Source organism: Betta splendens, chromosome 1, assembly GCF_900634795.4.
Source record: "Betta splendens chromosome 1, fBetSpl5.4, whole genome shotgun sequence".
Classification (NCBI taxonomy): Eukaryota; Metazoa; Chordata; class Actinopteri; order Anabantiformes; family Osphronemidae; genus Betta; species Betta splendens.
This window is the reverse complement of record NC_040881.3, coordinates 17573197-17595798: the sequence shown is the minus strand read 5'-3', so window position 1 is coordinate 17595798 and position 22602 is coordinate 17573197. Positions and strand designations below refer to the sequence as shown.

Genomic DNA, 22602 nt, shown 5'->3' with positions numbered 1-22602 from the left:
ATCGGTCTTCATCATGGCAAGGAAAATAAAGGAGGTGGTGGTTCAGACTGGCAGTCAATCACTAGACCTTAGCCAAAGTGAACATGACGTTTATCTACTGAAGAGGAAATTAAAGAGAGGACCCGAAAAGGCTTGATGCAGTTATTCAAAATATACTAAAATGTTAGGTTTTATTGGGTTATTAGGTGTGTCTCATTATGATTTCAATCATTACATTCACACTGTAATTGTATGTATTTCATTTAAATAAACTCAATTTAAAGAGATAAAATAGATATTTTTACGAAGTTGAAAGCTTTTAGTAACTCCTTAGTAAATGCGACCTGTGTGCCTCCTGCATTTATTGTGCTGCTTAACAAGTCACTGCTCAATCTCACCACCTCCTGGACAGACCGTGTAGTTAATAAAAGCAAAAAGGGGTGTAATAAAAAAGTACAAATTTTATTTTTTTGTTTTACAAAGGCCTGCTTATAACCCAGTTTTATTAACAAAATATAACAGCTTTTATCGACATGGACTGATGAAGAAAAAAAATAGATATCACGATATAAAAAATGCCTGTCACCAGAAAAAAAAGGAAAACAGGACAAGACAGAACACAGATGTTTGAATGAATTGTGTCACAGTAGAGAGCTTACAAAACAAAAAAAAAGGCAAATAACTTTCTCACCAAGTGCTTCATATCAAATATCTAATTCCACCAAAGGCAGCAGTGCTGCAACACAATGAAAAACATTAAGGTGTTTGAGACCATTGATAAACCTCTGCCAAACTCAGGCTGTAGCCTAACATTTGTCAGCAGAACACCATAACCTTTAACAAAGCCCCTCCCACACACACGCGCCTTGAAAATACTAGTCTAACTTGATAGAAATCGGACATATGATGAATAGTGTCCAGACATCTCACAAAGACAGCTTCACACCGAACTCCATAACATGTTCATTAAAAAAGACCCGCAAAAAAAGAGGAAAAAGTCAAAACAAACCCAGATTTATACAAGAGAAAACTGCAATTAGTAACATGCATTCAATGGACGAAAGATGGATACAAATCTAAATAAGAAGGAATGTTTACAGCATCAAGTCATTGTATCAAATGAAGTCTGACTGAGGAGACAGACTAAAAGTAGAGCTTTCCAGTCAAAACCTAGAGAATCATAAGCAACAACATGCGATAGACACATCTAATGTATTGTGCAAGGAGATGGGGTTTCTGAAGGCAACATGTTCAGATCACTTTTTGTTTGAAAAGCTGTTCATCTTACAATCAAGGACTGTTTTGAAATTGGCATTTCCCAAGATGCCACTCAATTTATGTCCTGAAAGTTGCGGTTATGTAAGAGCAAATATAAAACAAAAAACAAAATCTTTGCTGCTTGTTGTTAAACTTTCCTGCCTGCTCGACTCGAGCAAGTTCAATCTAGTGTAAAATTACAGCTCACTGCTTTACAGTAGAGCACCAGGTTGAGAGCACCTTGAATTGTGAGACTACATTCTTTGATTCCAGCAAATTGAGATTCATACATACACTATAGGTGTAATGTATACACCTATCACTGGTGCATAGATAACATCACCTCCTTTTTAAATGACACAAAGATGGATTTGCATAAATACCAGAAACTCTAGTGCATAGTCTTTGAAAACAACAAACCAAGGCCAGACAGTCAGAGGAGGACACCAGACGCCTTCATGCTCGAATATTATGCAATGTTAATTTCTGTATACAAGGATTAGGTCTGTCACATGAACTGAGATTACTTTAAAACAACATCACTAACAGAATGCTGGTAAATTTTGGAAAACCAACGTTTAGTTCTTAATCAGTTTTGTAGGTTTTCTAAAAACTGAAATCCGGCCTTACCTTTCCTGTAAAAATCTGACAAACTTCTATTTAGGTTGTTAATCTCAACATAATAAAAACTTCACCTTCAACATTCAGTAACCCTGACACAAAGTAATTCCTAACAAAAACACAAAAACATTAAAATCAAAAGACCAACAAAAGTGAATTGTTCTTACAGCTTATTTTTTAAAGGGCTTAGATATCAAAACAATATTTGTCTTCAAGTAAATCAGAAAACTAACAATCAACCGAAACATTCCTAACCCTCAAATTACCTTGATTTTATTTCCTCAAAATTTGTAAATGCAGACATGTCTTCAGTTGTAGTTGAAGTGGGATACCCTAGCCAATGACACTACCAAAAATAAAGACTGGGGAAGAGCTTTTCAAAACCAAGAGCTGCTTGCTTGGTTGTTACATTAACCTTTCTATTACAATAAATCTATCAATTTAGCACAAGTAATACTGTCAGTGCACCAGAGATGACCGATTGTGATACTGAGAACGCACATAGGAACACAAATGAAGGACAGAAGGATGCTGGTTGCTTCTTACATGAGGAACGTCTTACTACCTGACAATCCTATGTTTTCAATGGAGTTTACAGTACATGACTGACATTGAGCTTAACCACTGTATGTTAGGGATCAGATAATGCCAAAGAAAGATGATGAAAGCAGTCCAGCTCTTGGAGGGAAACTTACAGTTAATAGGTATTTTAAGTGTGTGTCTGTGTGTGGGGTGGATCAGTTCATTGAGCAGTCCTCTCCCTCTGTGTCAGTGTCTGTGTCAGAGCAGGTGGTTTCCATGGTGATATGGGTGGGACTAACAATAACTGCTCTTCTTTGCTCCTCCTCAGCACTGGCTCTCCTCTCCTGAGTGCGCTCGATGTGCTGGATGGCCTGAAAGAAGAGAATGAAGATAACTGAACATCATCTGGAGCAACATGGATCAACATGACTCAAAGTACCACATACCTGCACAATAGTGTCCAGGTTCTGTCTGGATGTGGACACAGTGCTGGTGTGGGCAGACGGGCTCATGGTCACCACCGTAACATGATGGTGGGGATGCTGCGTTAGTGTGGGAGCTGGGACAATGACCGTGGGGTGGTGGGTTGGGGCAGGTGGAGTAGGAGGAGCCCGGACCTGAAGTAGAGATAAAAGGTCTATGCATGGTGTGCAACATTTGACAATAAACAGGCCTGAGGCCACTTGAGTCTGTCTAAGCTGGGGACTGACCGTCTGTTTGTCAGCAGCATGAATCTGCTGCAGCCTTAAAAGCGTCTGACTTTGAATAAGTGCCTGCTCCTCCTCCACCTGCTGCGTAATCACTTTCAGACACTCTGGGTTCAGCTGAGTTTCCAAAGATCGCATCTGCACACAAAGAGTGTGTTTTAGAACCAATTTAGGACCAATGATCACTGAAATGCACTGTTGCTGGAGAATACCTAATCATACGTAAACAAATAATATACACTATATTGCCAAAGGTATTCGCTCACCCATCTAAATAATCGGAAGGTGTTCCAATCACTTCAATGACCACAGGTGTATAAAATGAATGCAGACTGTTTTTAAAACATTTGTGACAGAAAGCTCTGCGAACTCCAGTGTGGAACTGTGATAGGATTACACCTGTGCAACAAATCCAGCCTAAATAACCCAATCACTGTCAGCTGTATTATAATAACTTTGATACGTTTGCTAACGACAGCAACCACAAAATGGTAGGCCATGTAAACTAACAGAGCGGGGTCAGCGGATAATGAGGCACATGGGATTCCATGGCTGAGTAGCTGCATCCAAGCCATACATCACCAAGTGCAATGCAAAGTGTCGGATGCAGTGGCGTAAAGCATGCCGCCACAGGACTCTAGAGCCATGGCGATGTGTTCACTGGAGTGAAGAATTGCACTTCTCCATCTGGCAATCTGACGATGGAGTCTGGGTTTGGCGGTAGCCAGGAGAACGATCCTTGTCTGAGTGCATTGTACCAAGTCTAAAGTTTGGTGGAGGGGGTTGTTTGTCTAGGAGCTGGGCTTGGCCCCTTAGTTCCAGTAAAAGGAACTCTGAATGCTTCAGCATACAAGACAAGACATTTTGGACAATTCTATACTCCCATTTTTGTGGAAACGTTTTGTAGCTGGCCCCTTCCTTTTCCAACATGACTGTGCACCAGTCCACAAAGCAAGGTCCATAAAGACATGGATATGACAGAGTTAGTCTGGTGCAGATGAACTTGACTAGCCTGCACAGAGTCCTAACCTCAACCCCATAGAGCACCTCTTCCATTCCCATAAACACACTCCTAAACCTTGTGGACAGCCTTACCAGAAGGGTTGAAGCTGTTATAACTGCAAAGGGTGGCCAACATCGTATTTAACCATATGGATTAGGAATGGGATGTCTTTAAGTTCATATGCAAGTCAGGGCAGGTGAGCGAATACCTTTGGCAATGTATGGCATGGAATCAAATGGGGTGTTTGTGCAACGTTACTACTAAGACTGAGCAAACACAGACAAACATTGTAAAACATGACAGTTATCTTATCAAGAGTTGGTGGGGTCAAGACTTATTAAAAGCCAAAGATCATAAAACCAGTTATTTATTCTCAACTGTACGAACCTGAAGAAAAAAACATTAAATTACTTCTCACAGTATCAAATCCTCTTCTATTAAAATTATGTTACTACTTAGATGATTACTTCAAGTTAATCATCTACAAGTACATCCACATGTTTGAGACTTCAAAATTAAGCTATAGTATTGGTAATTGTGCAATGTAGAAGGAAGCTGAATTATGATATGACATTAGTCATCATTTTAGTTTCAGTTGACCATGATAGAGATCAAAACTAATGTAATGCTGAAATGCTTAATACTCCAACAAAAGACAAAAAGACTTCAGTGAACCAAGAATATACAATCCTCCTTCACCTGTCTTACCTGCTCCTCCAGCTGCATTCGAGCCAAACGTTCCTTGTCCAGTTGCTGTCGTAGCTCTAACAACTCCTTCCTCAGCTCCTCCACCTTCTCCTCCTCCAGCGTGTCTGGAGACCCAATGCCTTCATCCTTCTCTTCTGCTCGCCTCCTCTTCGGTGACGAACCACTGAATTCCTGAAAAAACAGATGCAATACTGAGTATAAAAAGCAACAAACTTAAATCTAATGTAAACAATGAATGTTGATGTATTCGTGTATACATGGAGTTGCTTCCTTGTTTAATAACGCAAACTTAGCCAACTAGAACCAATTAAAATGACTAAAAAGGGTGTGATGCTGCCTTTCACAACACGTGCAAATATAAAGTTTGAAACAGAAATAATTCACCAACAGCACTACTGATGTGCTGCAAAGGCTGCAGAACATTGGTTGATTACACACCTTCCATGAATATTCATCTTTTCTATTAAGAACCAAACATATTGTTAGTGACCAAGTAAAGAGAATAGTAGCTTTTTATAACAATTTGACTTATCCACAGAAACCTTTATGGTTAACTACAAGGTGGTGTTATACCTGGATGAAGCGTTTCAGCTGGTTGTTCTGTGAAAGGAGCTGTGTCTTTTCCTGCTCCAAGGTGAAAATGTAGTCTGCCGTCTGCTGCAAGATGGCCGCCTGACAAGATAACATCAAGAATTTAAGGGTTCTTTTAATTAAATTGTATCAGGTGTGACAGAAATTGAACAGAGAAACTCAGCAGAACTGTAGCAGAATAAATATGTACTGTATGGACCAGTAGGTCTCTGCCTTGTTGTATTAACCTTTCAAACAACTTGTAATGGAACTTGTCACATTCTTTCCAAATCTTTCCTATGGTACGAGATCAATAGTTACTGGGAAACAATTATTTTTAAAACACTAAAAATTATAGATTCTACTGCTGTGACATATCAATATTTGCCAACTCATGACTAATATTTTGTCAGAGGTATTTTCTACTACACATTAGCAGCACCTTGCTCAGCTTCTCTCCATCTGTATGGGGCAGGAGTGTTTTAAGGGACTGAAAGCCTGCGTTGATGCTCTGCATGCGACGGCGTTCGTTGCTGTTGGCGATCTCACGACGAATTCGTCTCTCCTGGTCCTGGGCTGTCTCTGGACTGAGGGGGATGTTGGCCAGGCTGAAGAAGCAAGATCAAAAGTGTGACATCAATATTCTAACTATAAAGATGCAGTATAACATGGTTGTATCTGACAAGAATTGCGCTTAATCGTTATTGTGCCTTTATACACAGCGGAAAAGTTTCCTTAAAACATTTAACAAGCATGTCGCCCCACCAATCAGCAGTTAATAATTGTTACCATTAGAAGACTCAAGATTATTTTCCTGCTGATTTTTGAACAAGCTTTTAAATGTTTAGTTTTGTTTAGACACCACCCTCAAACTTTAAAATTCATTACAGTGCAAGACTAATACAATTAAGCAAATTCTTAAATTAGATTAGTTTAACCAGATCTAGTTCAATCATAATTTGTAACGGGACAATTCCACATTTGGTTAACGGTTAAGCAATTTGAAATAAAACTGCTGTAACAAAGGAATTTCCCAGTTTGCATTCATTAAGAAAATGTATGTATCTGCGTCAGTAATACGTGCTGTGGCTGAAACTGGTCATATCCTACAACACACTGCACTGCGCTCTGATGAACCCGCAGTGATTGAACCTACCTAATTCTGTGGGGCGTTACTGGTCCGGTTTACAGACAAACGTTTGCACATTGCTTTAAAATATAACCTTTTGTTAAAAATGTAAAGTGTGTTCGAAAAAAACATTGTTTCCAAGTCATTTAGAAGCCTTTTATTCTGAATAAAAACAGACAGCGAGATTCTCATTTAGCCAAAACACTCTTCTTTTCTTCATCTGCTGTTAGTGGCTAGAACGGTTGTCTCCTCCAAGAGTCTGTGTGACAATACGCAGCCGGTCGATATTACCTACAAAAGGATGAAATGAATTATTTAATTAGTATTAGAGTTGCTGCTGGCCAAGCTAATGCACAGGCTAACGCTATCAAGGTAAGATAGCACTACTTCTGACAGTCCAAAACAAAACAAGCAGCAGCTTGTAACTGTATTACAACTTCACAACGCAAGGTTAAATAATAATAATAATAATAATAATAATAATAATAATAATAATAATATACCTTTATTGATAAAACGATAAAAGGTCAGATGCATTACTTACTCTGTGTTCATTTGGCCATTCTTTCCGGTATCCTGAAGCTAGATTCCAGTGGTTCTCTGTCCACATGAAGCCCAAAACTGATGATGCATTGTCAGCAGTAGAATCCATAACTTCATCCAAGAGAAACCGGCAGCGGTGAAATTTAGCACAGAGATATTCAGTTGTTCACATTGGCACGTGGTGCGCCACCGTTGGCTTCCCCATGCCGGGTCTCCCCGCGGTTGTCTCCATAGCTGTCAGCTCATTGATGGTGCCTTTCGGCTGTGACAGCTTCATCCACCTCAGTGTAACTCGTTTGCCCTGTACTCTGGTGCAACAAGTAACGCTGAATATCAGACTGTGCAAACAACTCGCTGTCTCCTAAATAATTCTGAGCAATACATTCGGCCTATCAGCATTTAGCTGTACGTGTATGCAAGGGCAAACAATGGTGGACAGGGCAGTTACGCTCCAGCAGGCTGACACGCCCCCAACCCCGCCCCCTCCCTGGCCCCGCCCCTCTTTCAGCCTGACCGTGTCTGGGGCAGGTACAAAGAAAACCATGAGCCAAAAAGTCACTAAGGCAGCTGAGATTGATATGTTTTATGTCATCAGCTGCCCTGGCAACTTTATGCAGAGGAATAAATGATAATTTCTCTCCATTGATATTATGGAGGAATCCGAGTGTCCCTTCTTAAATACTACTCGGCATGTTTAAGTTTTCTATTGTTAGCTTTTAAGGTTGTATGATTAGCTGACTACTGAGACGCGCCTGATGAAAGAATGGGTCAAAACTTCACCGTGAGGGGCGGTGACTTGCCTTCTCTTTGTTGAGTGAATGCGCAAAGAAAACTGTAATTAAACTAAATTGTGCAATATTTACATGATGTATACTACAACATGCCCTGTGTAGAAGCAGCAATAATTGGTCTAAAATCCGGTTTAAAAAAATAATTAAGCTGCATATAACATTTGAGAGTAACGTCTGAATTAATCTCAGGGACACTAGTCCTATAGCGATGGCGAACTTTCAGGTATCCAGGCGTGCTTTTGAGGTTCGAACATGAAATCAGCTGTTCCTCCAACATGGCCGCCGTAGAGCGCCTCTAGTCAGCAGCAGTGAAATGTGACTCCGCTACGGCAGCGAGGCCATTAGCATTTACGAGAACAATGCTCCCCGCCGTTAGCCATGGACGATCAAACGGTCGACGGATACGTGCATGTTACAGCTAGACAATCCATTACATACTACTAAAATAGTGTCAGGAAACGAGAGTACAGTTTGTGAGGCTAAACTAGCTAATGAAGCTAAGCTATTTTTTGCACATGGCTTCCGCGCAAACTACACAGTTTGGATAATTTACTAATACACATACGCAATAGATGTACGTGCACTTACAACCAAGAGAACATTACAAGGCACAATAAACGTCGTAGTTACACACGGCTCCAGTGCAGTGAGGAACACGTTAACCACCACGTGGTTGTTGTTCATCTGGATGTAAATGTATCGTTTTCGCCTCGCTGTGTGGACACTCCTGATCTGAACGCACAACAAACCACTATGTTGTATTATTACGTGACTCTCGCTCAACAGGCGTGAGCACACATCAAATGATCTCGCACAGTTCCACCGCCGACGCCAGGCGCAAGCACAACAAACAGCTAATTTAACGTTACACAACCACGCTCCTGCTGCCACCGTATGGCAGCGAGGCTAACAGCTAGCAAGCTAATAGAAGTCAGACCGCAGCGCGGTCATACATCTCAGGCTACGGGCACATGGAAAAGCATTTCTGCCCGCGTGTACGGTGTGAAGGCGAATACGTCGCCACTCACCTGCAGAGACCCCCTATCACATCCTTCTCCGTCTTTTTGAAGTGCTGTAAGGACGGGATCTTCTCGGTCGGCATCATGAAATATTCCATGCTTTCAAGTCCACCTTCAGTAATCCGTGTTTTCTATTTTCCTCTTCTTCCACCGCGGTTGGAATAATACAGCTGTGTGTGTTTTTTGCCGTCTCAATCCTCGGTGGCGCAAACAATGCCGAGTCTAAATGTATTAATCCGAAAAGCCCAGTTAGGAAATAAAAGTTAAAGCTGCGCTGCACAGCTGATAGTGTTCTCTACGGTGTGTGTGTGTGTGTGTGTGTGTGCTCTTTGCCTCCGCCTACTACTGGCCTCTGTGTGTCTACTACGTGTGTACGTGCAGCTGATTCGTGCGAGGCGGGAAACAGCTGGTTGGAATCAGAGCTGTTTTCCGGTGAGTCCAGCGGTGCAAGTCCAGCCCTCTCACGAAATATGTAAGCAAGCGCCTGCTGCGTAATAACAACAGTTTTATACAGTTGCGGTGGATAGATAATACTAGAAAATGATGAACACCTGTAAGCACGGTGGTGTATAGACCTCATCATAGGTGGTCATTTAAAACGTTAAATGAAATAAAGCATAACAGTGATGGGACATACACAGAGAAATCACTAGTTGAAATTACAAATCCATCTCTAAATGACAAGACATGGAACATGCCAAAACACCCTAGCTACCATTTATTATAGTAAATAAGAACTGCACTTCTGTTTACTATACTGAAAAAATATCAAGTTTACTTTTGTTTGCCCTCTTCCCAGAGGTGTAAAAAAGCATCTCTCACAAATTATTTTAAAGAACATAATTGAAGTAGTGTTTCCAAAGCTTTTATTTTTTCCATGTAATGTAACAAACAACACCAATGGGTAATAAAAAATATAAAATATACACCTTAAGCCAAACCAAAAGCTGGATGGATTACTCCTTTGCTACACCTTATATAACCAATGCACTATAGTTTACACTTAGCTAACCCAACATGTTAAGAGTAAATACACAGAGAAATGACTAGTTGAAATTATAAATCCACTTGTGAGTGACATGACATGGAGCATGCCAAAACACCCTGGCTTCTTCATATTGTTATTGAAAATCTCACATAATGCCTCTAGATGGCGTTTAAATTGACCCTGGTATGAGAAATTCTTTAAAGCAACAGATTATGAATAGTAATCGTTCATCATCTGTACCATGATTTAAGAAGTCGTTCAAATGACCCAAAAACCTGATACTGCATTTATTTTGGTGAAAATCACATTGGTTCTAAAGCACCTTCAGTTGATAGTTTAGGTCTGTTCCTCTTGGCGGCAGATTCCTCCACAACAAAAGTATAATTATACTATAATAAAAAAAGTGAAGTCAGTAAGAAAAGTGAGTATAGGAAAAAACTAAATGAGTAAGGGGAAAATATCTGAAAAAGATGTTTACAAACCTCATTTTCGATGTCTTGGAGTGACTTTATACAAATGTTGTTTAACTGAGAGTTCAGCTGAGGATTCTATGATAGAGACAATACAATGTGTACGTAAGTTTATATTACCTGAGGTATACAAGAACGAATGATAAATTAAGTTTAGGAGAACAGTATCTTATGTTTGCAAAGACAAGCATCAAGTACACAAATGTTGAAAATGCTAAACTTACTGTGTCATTGGCCTGGATGTCAAATTTTGGGTGCAGACTAAAAGGAACTCCATCTAGTGCTGTAAAGAGGCAAGGTATGTCACTGGTGAGAAATTGTGATATGTCCATAATAGCATTGCTCAGTACAGAGACAGACTTAGGGCACCTGTACTGCCATGGATGCTGGTGTCTGCAGGTTTGTCCGAGTTGTTGCTATGGAGATTGTGGCGTCTTTGACTCATTTTGTTTGGTGGCACTGCATGAGGAGGGTTACTATGGAAACAAACAGAAGTGCCTCAGCTAAATGAATAAATGAATACAATCTTAAAGATTGCTAGCTACTGCTACGCTGATGTATAGTTTTATCATCAGGAGAATGACTTTACATACGGTAACTCACTGGCTTTACTATGAAATATAACAAGAAAACAACAAGTTTAAATTATTTGGTGAAACTAACTTTTTACTAATTAAACTAGTAACTTCTTAAATTACTCAAATTAATTTTAAAACATCTCTACACAAGACTTTGAAGAAGCTCTGTACCTGGGTCTCAGAGGCATTGCAGCAGGGGACTGCTCCAGAGAGAGGCCCCGAACATCCAGGCTAATACGTCTGGGTTTGGCTTGAGGAGTGGGGCTGGAAAAATGTCCCTTTCTACACCACAACACGTAGCCGTGAATATCTCTGTAAAAAAGGCATCATTAATTATTCATCAATAAATATACCCTTAGTTAAGGTCTGATTGCACAGTAGATGCAATGACTCATCGCTCATTCACTTTACATTTTTGAGTGAGGCTCCATTCATTTATTTTTCTGTCTGATTAGCATTCACATTACTGAATAAAGACTACCTGCAATGTCATTTGTATTTCATTTAAATACATTTGACTTTTTGCAAGAGCGAGGTCGTTCCATCTTTGTACAGGGTGTCACAGAAAAACGGGAACTTTTTATGTATTGTATACAGTTCTGTTTTTCTGTGTCGCCCTGTATATGTTTAGGGTACTAACCCCACGTATGTGTAGTGCTGCAGCATCATTTTGCTTTTGGCTGTCAGTTTAATATCCAACACAGCTGTATCCACACTGCCAACAGGTACAGCGAGTGCACACACACGTTTCTTCTTTGAAACAGAGGCCTCTGGACACACAAACATGAACAAGTAAAATGTTTTAATAATAGGATAAATATGACACAAACAATCTTCATATCAAATATTAGGTGGAGGTATTTACTCACTCTGTTCAAGGTGCTCAGCTATATAAGTGTAACCATGAGGAATGGAGTCCTTGTCTGAAATAAGCTGAAGGTCTGACAATACAAAACCACTTGATAAGTCCTATTGATAAAGTGAAAAATAGACACACAGTCAGGTGGCAGAAAATAGTTAGGTAATGGAATAGTAAATAGTTAGTGGAAAATATACAATATGTAGTTTCTATTACCTTGCTGTAGCAGAGGTAATATCCAGACTTCATTCCGAAGCTACGTGTAAAGTTTGCTGCTGCTCCGTCTTCTGTTAAGCTGATCTGCAGAAGGGCAGGGAGACTGAGAACAAGTGAACCACATCTGACCATCTCACACACCTCAACACACCATTTACAAAAACATCTCACCATGGTGAACTCCTTAGGGCAGGTGCTGGTGTTGGAGGTCCATGCTACTGCCGTAATTGGTCGAACTACCCCCTGCTCCATTACAGACATCTGAGGAAGAAAAAATGCAAGGAATTATGTGTCAGATACAGCTGGGAGTGTCACAAAGACATTGTGTGTAGGAGTGTACTGGGACCTGATGACATTATGAGCGCCGTGCTGTGACGACAAGGTGGAATTTGATGACCAAGAGCCATAAACAGGCCACGATTCAGTCTAGGAATCTATTTCTTTCATTGTCAATGCAAGATTCTATTCTTAATAGTAATGTTATCAATCTTGGTTAAATGTCAGAGACACTATTCATCGCAGAAATCCACCTCGTTGTACAACAGCAGTCGCAGACTACTGCATAACATGGATGTCAAAATCACATGAAAACAAAACACGTACAAAAAATCTCTAAATTAAAATAAAAAAGTCTAAACCTCGGATAGCCACCATATTCAGAGCCCCCGTTAGATGAGGACAGTGTTTGGGTCCTTCGCTGATTTCGGGTGGTTCGAGCCACCTGTGCTCGTATCATTCACCTGGTAGTTATTGTGTAAACTCTGTCTTGGTTTTAGGTTATGAAACTATTACTGACTCATAGTCAGATGCAAGTCTGTCAGTCCCAGCTTTAACATTATCACACGTCTATGTTCCCAACACACGCACGTATATGTAATATACTCGAATTACAAAGCAAAAACAATATTAGTTGAAGTCATATTCCTTCTAAACACGTAAACCGTGTTTACCTTGGAAGTAAAACAACTGATCCATTGACAAAACTTCGCTCTTTAGTTTTGAAAAATACCGCAGTTTCTTTATAGTTTTGTGAGTCGACAAGTAAAACGATGTAAACGCATCCTTACTTTATGTCTGAATCCTTTTACAAGTCCTCGAGCTGCTGTACTTCGAAAGGCAAACAACTTTTTGGTTACTAGCCGGAATTTCTTCTTCCTTGTCAAAGCAGGAAGTAATGAATCCATTTTGACTACAACTCCCATGAAGCCTTAGGGCTAAGGCCAAAAGTCTGAATTAAATGTTTAGACGCAAGCTCAAATCTAAACGCCAGATGGCGTTCATTCTGAACGGAAAACGTAGAAAGGCAGAAATTACCTGGTCATTTAGTGACTTTTTTTCTGGTGTCATGGCTTCTTTTATAGGATGAGCGTTAATATGATGCAAATTATATGAATAATATTGAGAATCATAGCAATTTAAATGTTTATAAAAATCCCTAAAGCAACGGGAAGCCAGCCACATGACTCTATATATATGATAGCTCCATTTGCATGAAGAGGCTTAATTAATCCTATCTATCAGCATGGCCTCCTGTGTGAGTTCCTGTGTATATTTTTTTGTGTAATGTAATCATTGTGGGCAGTGTAAGAGGCTGTTTCAGCAAACAAAGCATCTGGCTGTAAATGTCTGTCTTGCTAGTTTGTCCTTCCCTTGATTTTGTTGTATCACTTTGGATGTGGCTCTCACAGAGAGCTTGAGAGGGATCCACGAAGAAGGCCCTCCTCAGATGATGTGACTGTACAACATGCTGTAAGCAGAGGGAGGTGGGGTCTCTGCAGGAGCTGCAGCTACAGTTTTGCAGCCACAGCTGGAGGGTCCCCGATGAGATCCTAGAACATGCAGACTACCGACTTCAAAGAGAAACGGTCTTAGACAGCTCTACCAGGTTGAGCTGAAGAAGTATGGCGAGGTGAGATATGCAGATAACAGTTAGTTTGACAAATAGTTTGTTGTTCAGTGAAAGCCAGAGCATGAGAAGCTGTCGTACAATCCTGATGGGAGGTTATGATCAAACACTGTCTCCTTGTGAGCATCCAGTGTTTATACTGTTGCTATTGATGGAAACTGACTTACCTTGCATACACACACCTCCTTACGTGCAATGCACAGATTATCAAGTAAAATTAGTTTATTATTGACCAACAAAGGAAACATTAACACATAAATGAATGCCTCTGGGAAGATGCACAGAACTGATGAAGGACCCGGTAGCAGGAGAGGACGGTGGAGAGCCGGTAAATTTAAGTAATGAGTAATGCAGGTGGTAAGAGACCATGAGGTCAAGGCTGGGAGCTGGTTGGGTGAATCCAGGACATGAAGGTCAGCAGACACTGAGCCGGGTTTAGTTTTCTTCTTGTCCGTGAGCATTTCTGTATGATATCAAACCATTTGGTGGCAAAGGCAGGGCGACAAATAAAATGTCAAAGCACAGCAACAAGGGTGCAACAGGAACAGGAAAGTCACATCATAAACAATATATGAAGTACACGGTCTGGTCACAGACGGGTTGTTTATGACGCGTCTTTCCTGTTTAACTGGCACTCTCGTTGCTGCACTTTGACAGTTTCTCACTGCGGTCAAATGAGCTGCTGATACTCACAGTAACAGTGGTGCAATTGCAGAGAAGAGCTGAGAGACTCACTCTATTGAACAACGGAGATCATATTAGAGCTAACGTCCTAAAAAAAATAACATAAACTGCAAAATATCAGAAATGATGGCATTTACTGTGTATGTTTGCAAAAACTCACTGATGAAATGTATAAAAATACAATTGACCTCTATTATAAAACTTGGCTTTGAATAAAATGAGTTCCTCAAAGTAGTAGCACAACATATTCCTTCACAGTACTATTTAGTACTTCATCGATTACTACCACAGCAAAAATGAACTGCATTGTTTTAGAATAATCCATTACTAAAGTGTTCTACAGTAAACAGCCTTGGGACCAATAACTGGAATTTGACCTCTCATAAAAAGTAGTTCCTCAAATTATTAGAACACCGTTCCTCCACAGTACTACTTAGTACTTCATAGACTACTACCACAGCAAATATCACAGGTCAAAGTTCAGTTATTGGTTCCAAGGCTGTGCAGTGATCTACGATCGCAACACAGTTGCCGTCAGTATCGAACAAGTGGCGCACTTTAACTATAGCGACGGCTGATTTGACCACGGAAAAACAGTGGCTCGTTTGACCACAGTTATTCTCGTCCTGTCTTTGCCACCAAATAGTTTGATGTGATACAGAAATGCTCACTGACAAGAAAACTAAAAGCGAGCATGCGTTGCTTGTATGTAGAACCAGATGTAATGTAACAAATGTAACAAACACAACGCAAAAGACGAGTTAAAGGGTTATCTGAGACTGGATGACCTATCATGCTAAAGAAACATACTGTAAACTGCAAAATATCAAAAATGGTGGAATTTACTGTGTATGTTTGCAAAGTGAGGGAGAAAGAGAGAAAGAGAGAGAGAGAAAAGCACAAAAAGCACAGAGCACAGGCAGGATGGTTGGACCAAAGACTGGACACAGGTGCTAGAACTCGACACGGAGGAGGACCCAAACGCACAGCACAGACAGGACAAGGCTTGAGTGGATTTATTAAGGATGTGGTCAGACAGGCAAAGGACGGTACACAGCAAATCCAGAGACTCCAGTGTAGGTACAGACGGGGACAAGGCAGAGGCATGGTCAAGACAGCAGGCATAAAACTTGTACATGATCAGACTTTAGTGGGAAACGCTGGAGAGTGGTCACAGGTGTATGAGCAAACAGTCTGGCGGAGGTTTGAGGTGAGTGCTGGTAGCCCACAAGTAGCCCAGCACTCTAAGAACGAAGCTCTGCTGGGAGTGTTAGGGACTATGAGGTCTTTAGGATAAGAAGGAGCTTTATCAATAAGTGCTTTATAGGTGAGTAGAAGAGTTTTAAATCCTATCCTACATTTTACAGGCAGCTAGTGCAGAGAAGCTAATGTAGGAGAAATGTGATCTCTCTTTCTAAGTCCCATCAGAACTCTGGCAGTTTCTCCGCATTGCTCTGAGAGAGGATGCTTCTGATTTTAGCTATATTTCTAAGGTGAAAGTTGGCGGTTCTGGAGATTTGTTTAATGTATGATGTAAAAGAGAGAGCCTAGTCAAAGATGACACCAAGTTCCTCACAGTAGAATCTGAAGCTAATGTTATGTCATCCAAAGTAACTACCCGTCTCAGTAGTGTCTCTGTAGTGAAGTTTTGGGACATCCAGGATTTGATGTCTTTTAAACAACTTTGAATTTTGACTAATTGACCTGTATCATTTGGTCCCAAAGAAAGATATAGGTGAGTTTTTATTCTTCTGGTGCTGGCTGAGCTGGCAGGTCCTGTTCTCTTCGTTCTATTTAGTAATTTCTTTGCTTATTTAAGCTTATTCTCTCTCGTTTTCATTAAGTATATTACTGTGCATAACTTGTATACAGCTTTTTTTCCAGGTTTTGATCAGTACAAGCACTGGGACCAGAGCGTGCATTGTTTGCATCGCAGAGCAGCTGCTTGCACTGCGCAGGGCTGCAGTTCTCCCCAGGGACAGACACGATATTCCCACTGAGGTGCTAGTGAAGACCTGATGTTAACACCACGCTGGAAGACTACGATGGGAAAAGACGAGGCACTTCAGACCCACTGTCCTGTCCACCATCATGGGAAATGTGAGATCTCTCCAGAACAAGATGGACCAGCTCGCAGCGGTCACAGCTGGAGTACAGGAGGAGCAGCAGATCCCTGATTCAGCAGTGTCACTGGACAATTTTCATCTACTGCGTGCGGACAGAACGGAAGACAGCAGTAAGTGGAAGGAAGGAGGCCTGGCTGTGTTTGTGAACATGAGATGGTGTAAGCCAGGACATTGCATCAAAATGAAGCTGTGTAAAGGAGGCATTGAGCTGTTAGCGGTGGGCATGAGGCCATTTTACCTGCCACGGGAGTTCACAAATTATTTGCTGTATACAGCATGTCCCACCCTCCGCTAAGGCTGACACAGCTTCTGAGCCAGGCCCTCTTGTCAGAGCGACGAGGCGGGAACAGCTAGCTAGCTAACCCAGCTGGACCAGCTTCTCTTTAGCGATATGGAGTTAGACATCTGCAACCTCCTGGTAGGAGCGCAGCTTTCAGCGTCCTGCTGGACGACCGTGAGGAGGTACTACTGCAGGCTACATGGACTATCTCACAAACAGGCCTCAGTTTGTGAGAGCCAAGGACTGTGTGTCTGACCTGCAGTGTGATGGACCCATAGGGGACTGTACTGGCCCCTTTTCCTCTTCACCGTCTATACGTCAGACTACACGACACGAACAGCAGTGTTCTGCAGAAGTTCTCTGATGATTGCGATTGTCAGACTGATCAATGATGAAGACGATGCAGAGTACAGAGGACTTACTTTGACTCAGCTCAACTTTGTAGACTGGGGCCAGCTGAACCACCTGCTGATCAATGCAAGAAAAACCAGGGAGATGGTGGTGGATTTCCGAAGAGACTGGGCAGGGTCATCAAGAAGACCAGCTCTGTCCTTGGCTGCACTCTGGTCTCTCAGGAGGTTGGTGAGAGAAGGATCCTGGCTAAACTGACATCCATCATGGACCAGGTCTCTGTCACTGATTCTGACTCACTGTCTGCTCTGGAGAGCAGCTTCAGTAGCAGACTGATCCATGCTTCCTGTGTGAAGGAGATATACCGCATCTTTCCTACCTACTACTGTCAGACTCTACAATCAGAACTCTTAACTGCATTTACTCTGTTTATGGATGTCTGTTTCAGATCGTTAGTGACTCTAACCAGATCTGTTTCTGTGCTATGATGTTTTCTAAATCCTGACTGTAACCTTCGTACAGGTTATTCTCAGTCAGGTGGTCACATAATTGTTTAGCCACAATTTTTTCGGGGAATCTTAGAAATAAAAGGTAAATTTGAAATGGGCCTATACTTGGCTAATTCTCCAGGGTCCAGGGTAGTTTTTTTCCACAAAGGTTTGACCACAGCCACCTTAAAAGCCTAAGGTACATAGCCTGAATGTAAAGATTGATTGATATGATTTAATATGATTAAAGGTAGAACTTCTGAAAAGAAACCTGGGGTTGTTTTTGTTTTCCTCAATTAAGGAGGAATAATATGTTTTTCTAACAGCACAAAGTGCTTTTTTATATATTATTAGACTGTCCTTCCATGCAATACAGTTTACATTTATTTTGTTAGAAGGCCACTGCCTTTCTACTTGTCGGGTCCTGTGCTTTAGGCTGTGGATCTCTGAGTTATACCATGGAGCTAACCATCTCTGATTCACTGCCTTCTTCAGAGGAGCCACTGTGTCTAACATTGAATGCAGAGAAGCTGCAGAATCAGAATCTGAATCAGTTTATTTGCCAAGTTTGTACAGGAAAAACAAGGAATAGCCAAGGGGCTGCTGCGACTGTGCGCTCTGCCATTCCTGAAGCAAGTTAAGCAAGTTGCAATACAATCAGTACGATACAAAAACAAAACAATACAATACAGGAGTAGGCACAGTACAAGTGGAAACTTGCTGGAATTTTTTCATGGACACATCAGGCTGGGGTGGAATGGGAGATAGATAAAGGCCGGAGAGCAGACGGTGAGGCTAGTCCTGGAGGGTAGGGAAGGGGGTGTATCTGCAACAGTATAGTGAAGTGTTGTTTGTAGATGAATGACCGAGACCGACCAAGATGTTTACATGCCAGTTCAACAGTTGTCCTTGAAGGGAGACAAAATAAGGGAAAGAAGATAGAGGCACAGCTGGTGAGCTAGATTGGACCCAGGAAGGGAGGAGTAAGGGAGAAGGGACAAAATAATACACAGCCAAGCATCATCTACTGTACAAGACAGTCAACCTGTTCATAAGGATTAAGGTCGCTGTTCTCCTCTGTGTAGCTACAAGACAATGAGACAAAAGATGATGGAATTATCTGCTTGAATCTGGCAACAGTGTCATCAGATAAGCATCTACTATAGTAAGATTTCCTTCCAGCTATTGTAAAGTCAATTGTGGTAAATTCAAAAGTTAGTAAGAAATGGTCACATAACAGAGGGTTTTGGGGAAGAACTATTAAATTATCAATTTCAACCCCATATGTCATGACAAGATCGAGGGTGTGGTTAAAACGATGAGTGGGTTCATTTAGCTGCTGTGTAAAACCAATAGTGTCTATTAAGGAGTTAAAAGCAGTGCTGAGACAGTTGCTGTCAACATCTACATGAATGTTAAAGTCTCCCACTACAATGACTTTATCTGTGCTAAGAACTAAGTCAGATAAGAATTCAGTTAAGAACTCCGAATATGGACCAGGAGGACGGTAAACAATACAAAACACAACTGGCTTCTGAGTTTTAGAGTCTGGGTGAGAAAGGCTCAGAGTGAGGCTCTCAAATGAGTTGACTAATGAGTAACTATGTACTAGTAATTAATAAATCTGATTTATAAATTACTGCTACTCCTCCACCTCTACCTGTACTTCTAGGAACATGATAGTTAATGTGACTCATTGGAGTCGACTCATTTAAAGTAACATATTCATCCTGCTGCAGCCAGGTTTCAGTGAGACAGAACAGATCTATGTGATGGTCACTGATCAAGTCATTTATTAACAAGGATTTAGATGAGATCTAATATTTATTAAATCACATTATTAACTTACTGTTACTTTGTTCTGTGATGTTTTGTTCTCTATGCTGTAACTAAGACTAGGAGTGGGTGGCGGCTGTAGAGAACATGCAGAGAGGCGTGTAAGACTGCGACTCTGCGTCCTGGGCTCCACTCTGAGTTGTCACGGAGTGGGGGGACTAAGCAACATGGCCATGTTACTAGAGAGCAGAGAGGCTCTGCCCAACGTGGGATGGACGCCGTCTTTTCTGCAGCCTGCAGGCCCGTGGTTTATTCTGAATGTGTCCGTGTAATAGTTTATGAGAGTGCTTCGATATGTTACGTTGTTTGTCCTTTATGTATCTTATTAACAGGTGGTTAAGCTATTAGTGCATTTGTCTGACTAATTAATAGTCAATTTAAATCTTTAGTCACTTATTGTACTTTAAGTTGTTTATTGATAACTTATTAATACATATTATTTGTTTCTATTATAGAAAAACCACACATACACACCGTTCCGTAAAATACAAACAGAAATTAAACCAGTTCACTTGCATGCTCAAAAAAAGAAGAAAAATCCTAATAACTCCAAATTGGTGGGAAAATCTTCCGAACAAAAAGCGTGTACAAAAAAGGTACAGAAAACAGGAATGAGCTCCTGAGACGTGAATCGATGAGAAATTTCAGAAAACTAGACATGAAACAGAGGTAGAACCATCATGGAAAATGGAGCTTATGAGGTAAAAGCCATGAGTCATATCAGAAATCACCAAGTAGACGTTTTAACTAGTGATGTGATGATCAGTATCAAGGCTACGAAGCATGTGCCGAGAGTGTGTGTGTGCGTGTGTGTGGGGGGGGGAGCTGGAAATGATGAAGCCTGAGGCCTTGCTGCCCCACGTGACTGATTCAGGAGGGGTTTTTTTGGAATGAGTTTTTATATTGATATAGACCCCTCAGGCTCAATTCAGAATGTGAGATTTCGAAGCAGAGTTGCAGGTCAGCTTCAATAGAGTTTGGATAATTTGAAGAGTTTGGATACTAGATTTTGGATAGCGTTTATAGTGGCTATTTTTGGTAAATGGTTTTGATACAAGAAATATGAGCCTTCGTTATAGGTTAGAGCTCAAAGAAAATCAAAGCAAAGCTCTTGTTTTAGGGAACAAATATGATTTAATTTTTACATTTTGTAGATGGTTTTCAAACAGTGTAACTAAACATGCTATAAACCAGGGAGATCAGATCACGTTTGGTGTACTGTATGTAAATATCTGTGTGAATTACTGTATAAGTATTAATAGTTACATTAAAATATAATTTTAGATAATACTGCAATAACATGTACCAATCATTTGTACTACATTTTTCTAGGGAAACTATGCCTAATAAAGGTTATACAAAGCTACATCGCTCACCTGCTCTGGGTACTGTCGTGACAAGTTGTATAATAAATTGTAGGGAAAGCCGTTCTACTAATGACCACTAATGGAAACAGTGCTCTGCTATGTTTACACATTCTGTGCGTGAGTTCCTTTTGCGAAACAGAGTTCCACTGGCTCACTAACTCAAACTAGATGCACGTGGAGCAACAAAGAGAAGTTCTATCTGGTCAAGATAGGAGTCAGGTTTAAACTACTAGCAAAGTGCTGATCAACTGTCACATGCCATGTAATTACCAGTACAAAACAATATCTCAGGTTTGTGATGCCTCCACCAACCAACCATCACACATTGAGCTGAATGTCCTGCTGCAATCTGCGGCAGGTTGTGTAATCATGCATCAGTGACCTGCATCTGTAATGTTTTATGTTTTTCCTGTGGGAAAAGTAAACAAGCATCATTTTCAATTTCTGCATCTCGTATCAGTTACTGCTAGCTGGAAGATAGCAGCGCGCATAGCCACAGTAGCTCTGTGCTCTCCTTTTCAGTGTTTTGTATGGTTTGTGAGTTATTACTCATTCGCACAACATTTGGCTGGGCGAACAACAAGTTCGCCTAAAGTTGGGACTACTGAGCGGAAAAGCGCTTACAGCTGCCTTTCCCCGCTCCCACGACATCCCAGAGGATGCATCCAGGACCCCGGCTTCCTGTGGATTACCATGGGGAGGAGGAGGCGAAGACAGCACAGAGACAGACGGCTAAAGTGGGCTGGCGTGCTGGTGAAGCTGGCAAAGAGCCAAGACAAGCCACCGCTCAGCAGCATTTTTCCTGCCAACGTATATTACATATATACAGTATACCCTCCTCACAGTCTCTCTGTTTCTTTCTCTCTTCTTGCTGTTTGTAGTTCATTTGTTTTTTCCTGCAAAATCCCTTCCTGAATTTGCTCGTTGTGGGATCAATAAAGTCTGTCTGTCTGTCTGTCTGTCTGTCTGTCTGTCTGTCTGTCTGTCTGTCTGTCTGTCTGTCTGTCTGTCTGTCTGTCTGTCTGTCTGTCTGTCTGTCTGTCAGGTGTTTAGGTGTTTAGCATGTAGAGAATACTCACTACCAGGCACACGTTCACATGAGCCACAAATTGTAAAAGTGTTTAGTTGCTTTTAAAAACAATAGATGCTTGAGAAAAAATCTTTTTTTTTTTTTTGCTTTTTTGAGGTTGTACAACTGCAATATTAGGGAAATGCAATTGCATAGTGAAGAGATATGAGAAGACAAATCTTCTTCAGTGATATGGACTCCCAGATATTTAATATTATAATTTCATATTTTGGATTATATGCTGTTTTTGTTTCCAGTGTAATGTCTTAGTTACATTACAAAATTCTGTCACTTAAACAGAACAAAACGAAGCGCTTTTGTACTTTGTTCGATTCATTCATTGAACACAAGTGTTCAGCTAAACTGGGAGCTTCTTCAATGAAAATTAAAACTAATGTTCCCAAAGTTCCCAGTGTAAGATACTACACAACACCAGCACAACATTCACTGGAATCAGAGGTTTCACTGGTTGTTAAAAATGTAGAACCACAATTTAGCAGTGCTTCGACGTAACTGACACTTGTACAGTGTTTAA

The 22602-nt window shown here is 40.9% G+C and overlaps 2 protein-coding genes across 4 annotated transcripts; both read right to left on the bottom strand.

The window, feature by feature from the left end:
• Positions 1 to 420: 420 nt before the first annotated feature.
• LOC114851879 (transcription factor AP-4-like) lies at positions 421 to 9218 on the bottom strand. 3 transcript variants are annotated; one of them, XM_029143739.3, is made up of 7 exons: positions 8859 to 9212; positions 5810 to 5975; positions 5371 to 5469; positions 4789 to 4968; positions 3090 to 3224; positions 2826 to 2996; positions 421 to 2750 (listed from the first exon to the last, which is right to left on the bottom strand). In XM_029143739.3, the coding sequence occupies exons 1-7, from the start codon at positions 8945 to 8947 to the stop codon at positions 2595 to 2597; spliced, it is 996 nt and encodes a 331-aa protein (XP_028999572.1). In that variant the 5' UTR covers positions 8948 to 9212; the 3' UTR covers positions 421 to 2594. The 3 variants fall into 3 exon arrangements, with proteins under 3 accessions (XP_028999572.1, XP_028999586.1, XP_055365086.1); XM_029143753.3 differs by lacking the exon at positions 8859 to 9212 and adding an exon at positions 8419 to 8806; XM_055509111.1 differs by having other exon boundaries at positions 2826 to 3224; positions 4798 to 4968; positions 8859 to 9218.
• Positions 9219 to 9698: 480 nt separating this feature from the next.
• On the bottom strand, positions 9699 to 13155 carry mvb12a (multivesicular body subunit 12A). The gene is made up of 10 exons (XM_029143779.1): positions 13028 to 13155; positions 12132 to 12221; positions 11961 to 12044; positions 11755 to 11854; positions 11526 to 11655; positions 11057 to 11197; positions 10677 to 10783; positions 10532 to 10590; positions 10320 to 10385; positions 9699 to 10226 (listed from the first exon to the last, which is right to left on the bottom strand). Exons 1-10 carry the CDS (start codon positions 13142 to 13144, stop codon positions 10140 to 10142), a joined length of 981 nt encoding a protein of 326 aa, XP_028999612.1. The 5' UTR covers positions 13145 to 13155; the 3' UTR covers positions 9699 to 10139.
• Between the last annotated feature and the right edge of the window lie 9447 nt (positions 13156 to 22602).

Bases quoted from the DNA above. Each gene is read 5' to 3' on its own strand.
- LOC114851879 (XM_055509111.1), bottom strand. From the start codon at position 8,947: ATGGAATATTTCATGATGCCGACCGAGAAGATCCCGTCCTTACAGCAC. The intron at 5,976-8,858 runs GTGAGTGGCGAC...TTGCTTCTTCAG, and splicing joins GTGATAGGGGGTCTCTGCAG to CCTGGCCAACATCCCCCTCA. The intron at 5,470-5,809 runs GTGCTGCTAATG...TTATCTTGTCAG, and splicing joins ATGGAGAGAAGCTGAGCAAG to GCGGCCATCTTGCAGCAGAC.
- mvb12a (XM_029143779.1), bottom strand. From the start codon at position 13,144: ATGGATTCATTACTTCCTGCTTTGACAAGGAAGAAGAAATTCCGGCTA. The intron at 11,855-11,960 runs GTAATAGAAACT...CTTTATCAATAG, and splicing joins ATTACCTCTGCTACAGCAAG to GACTTATCAAGTGGTTTTGT. The intron at 10,386-10,531 runs GTAAGTTTAGCA...TCTCTATCATAG, and splicing joins ACATCCAGGCCAATGACACA to AATCCTCAGCTGAACTCTCA.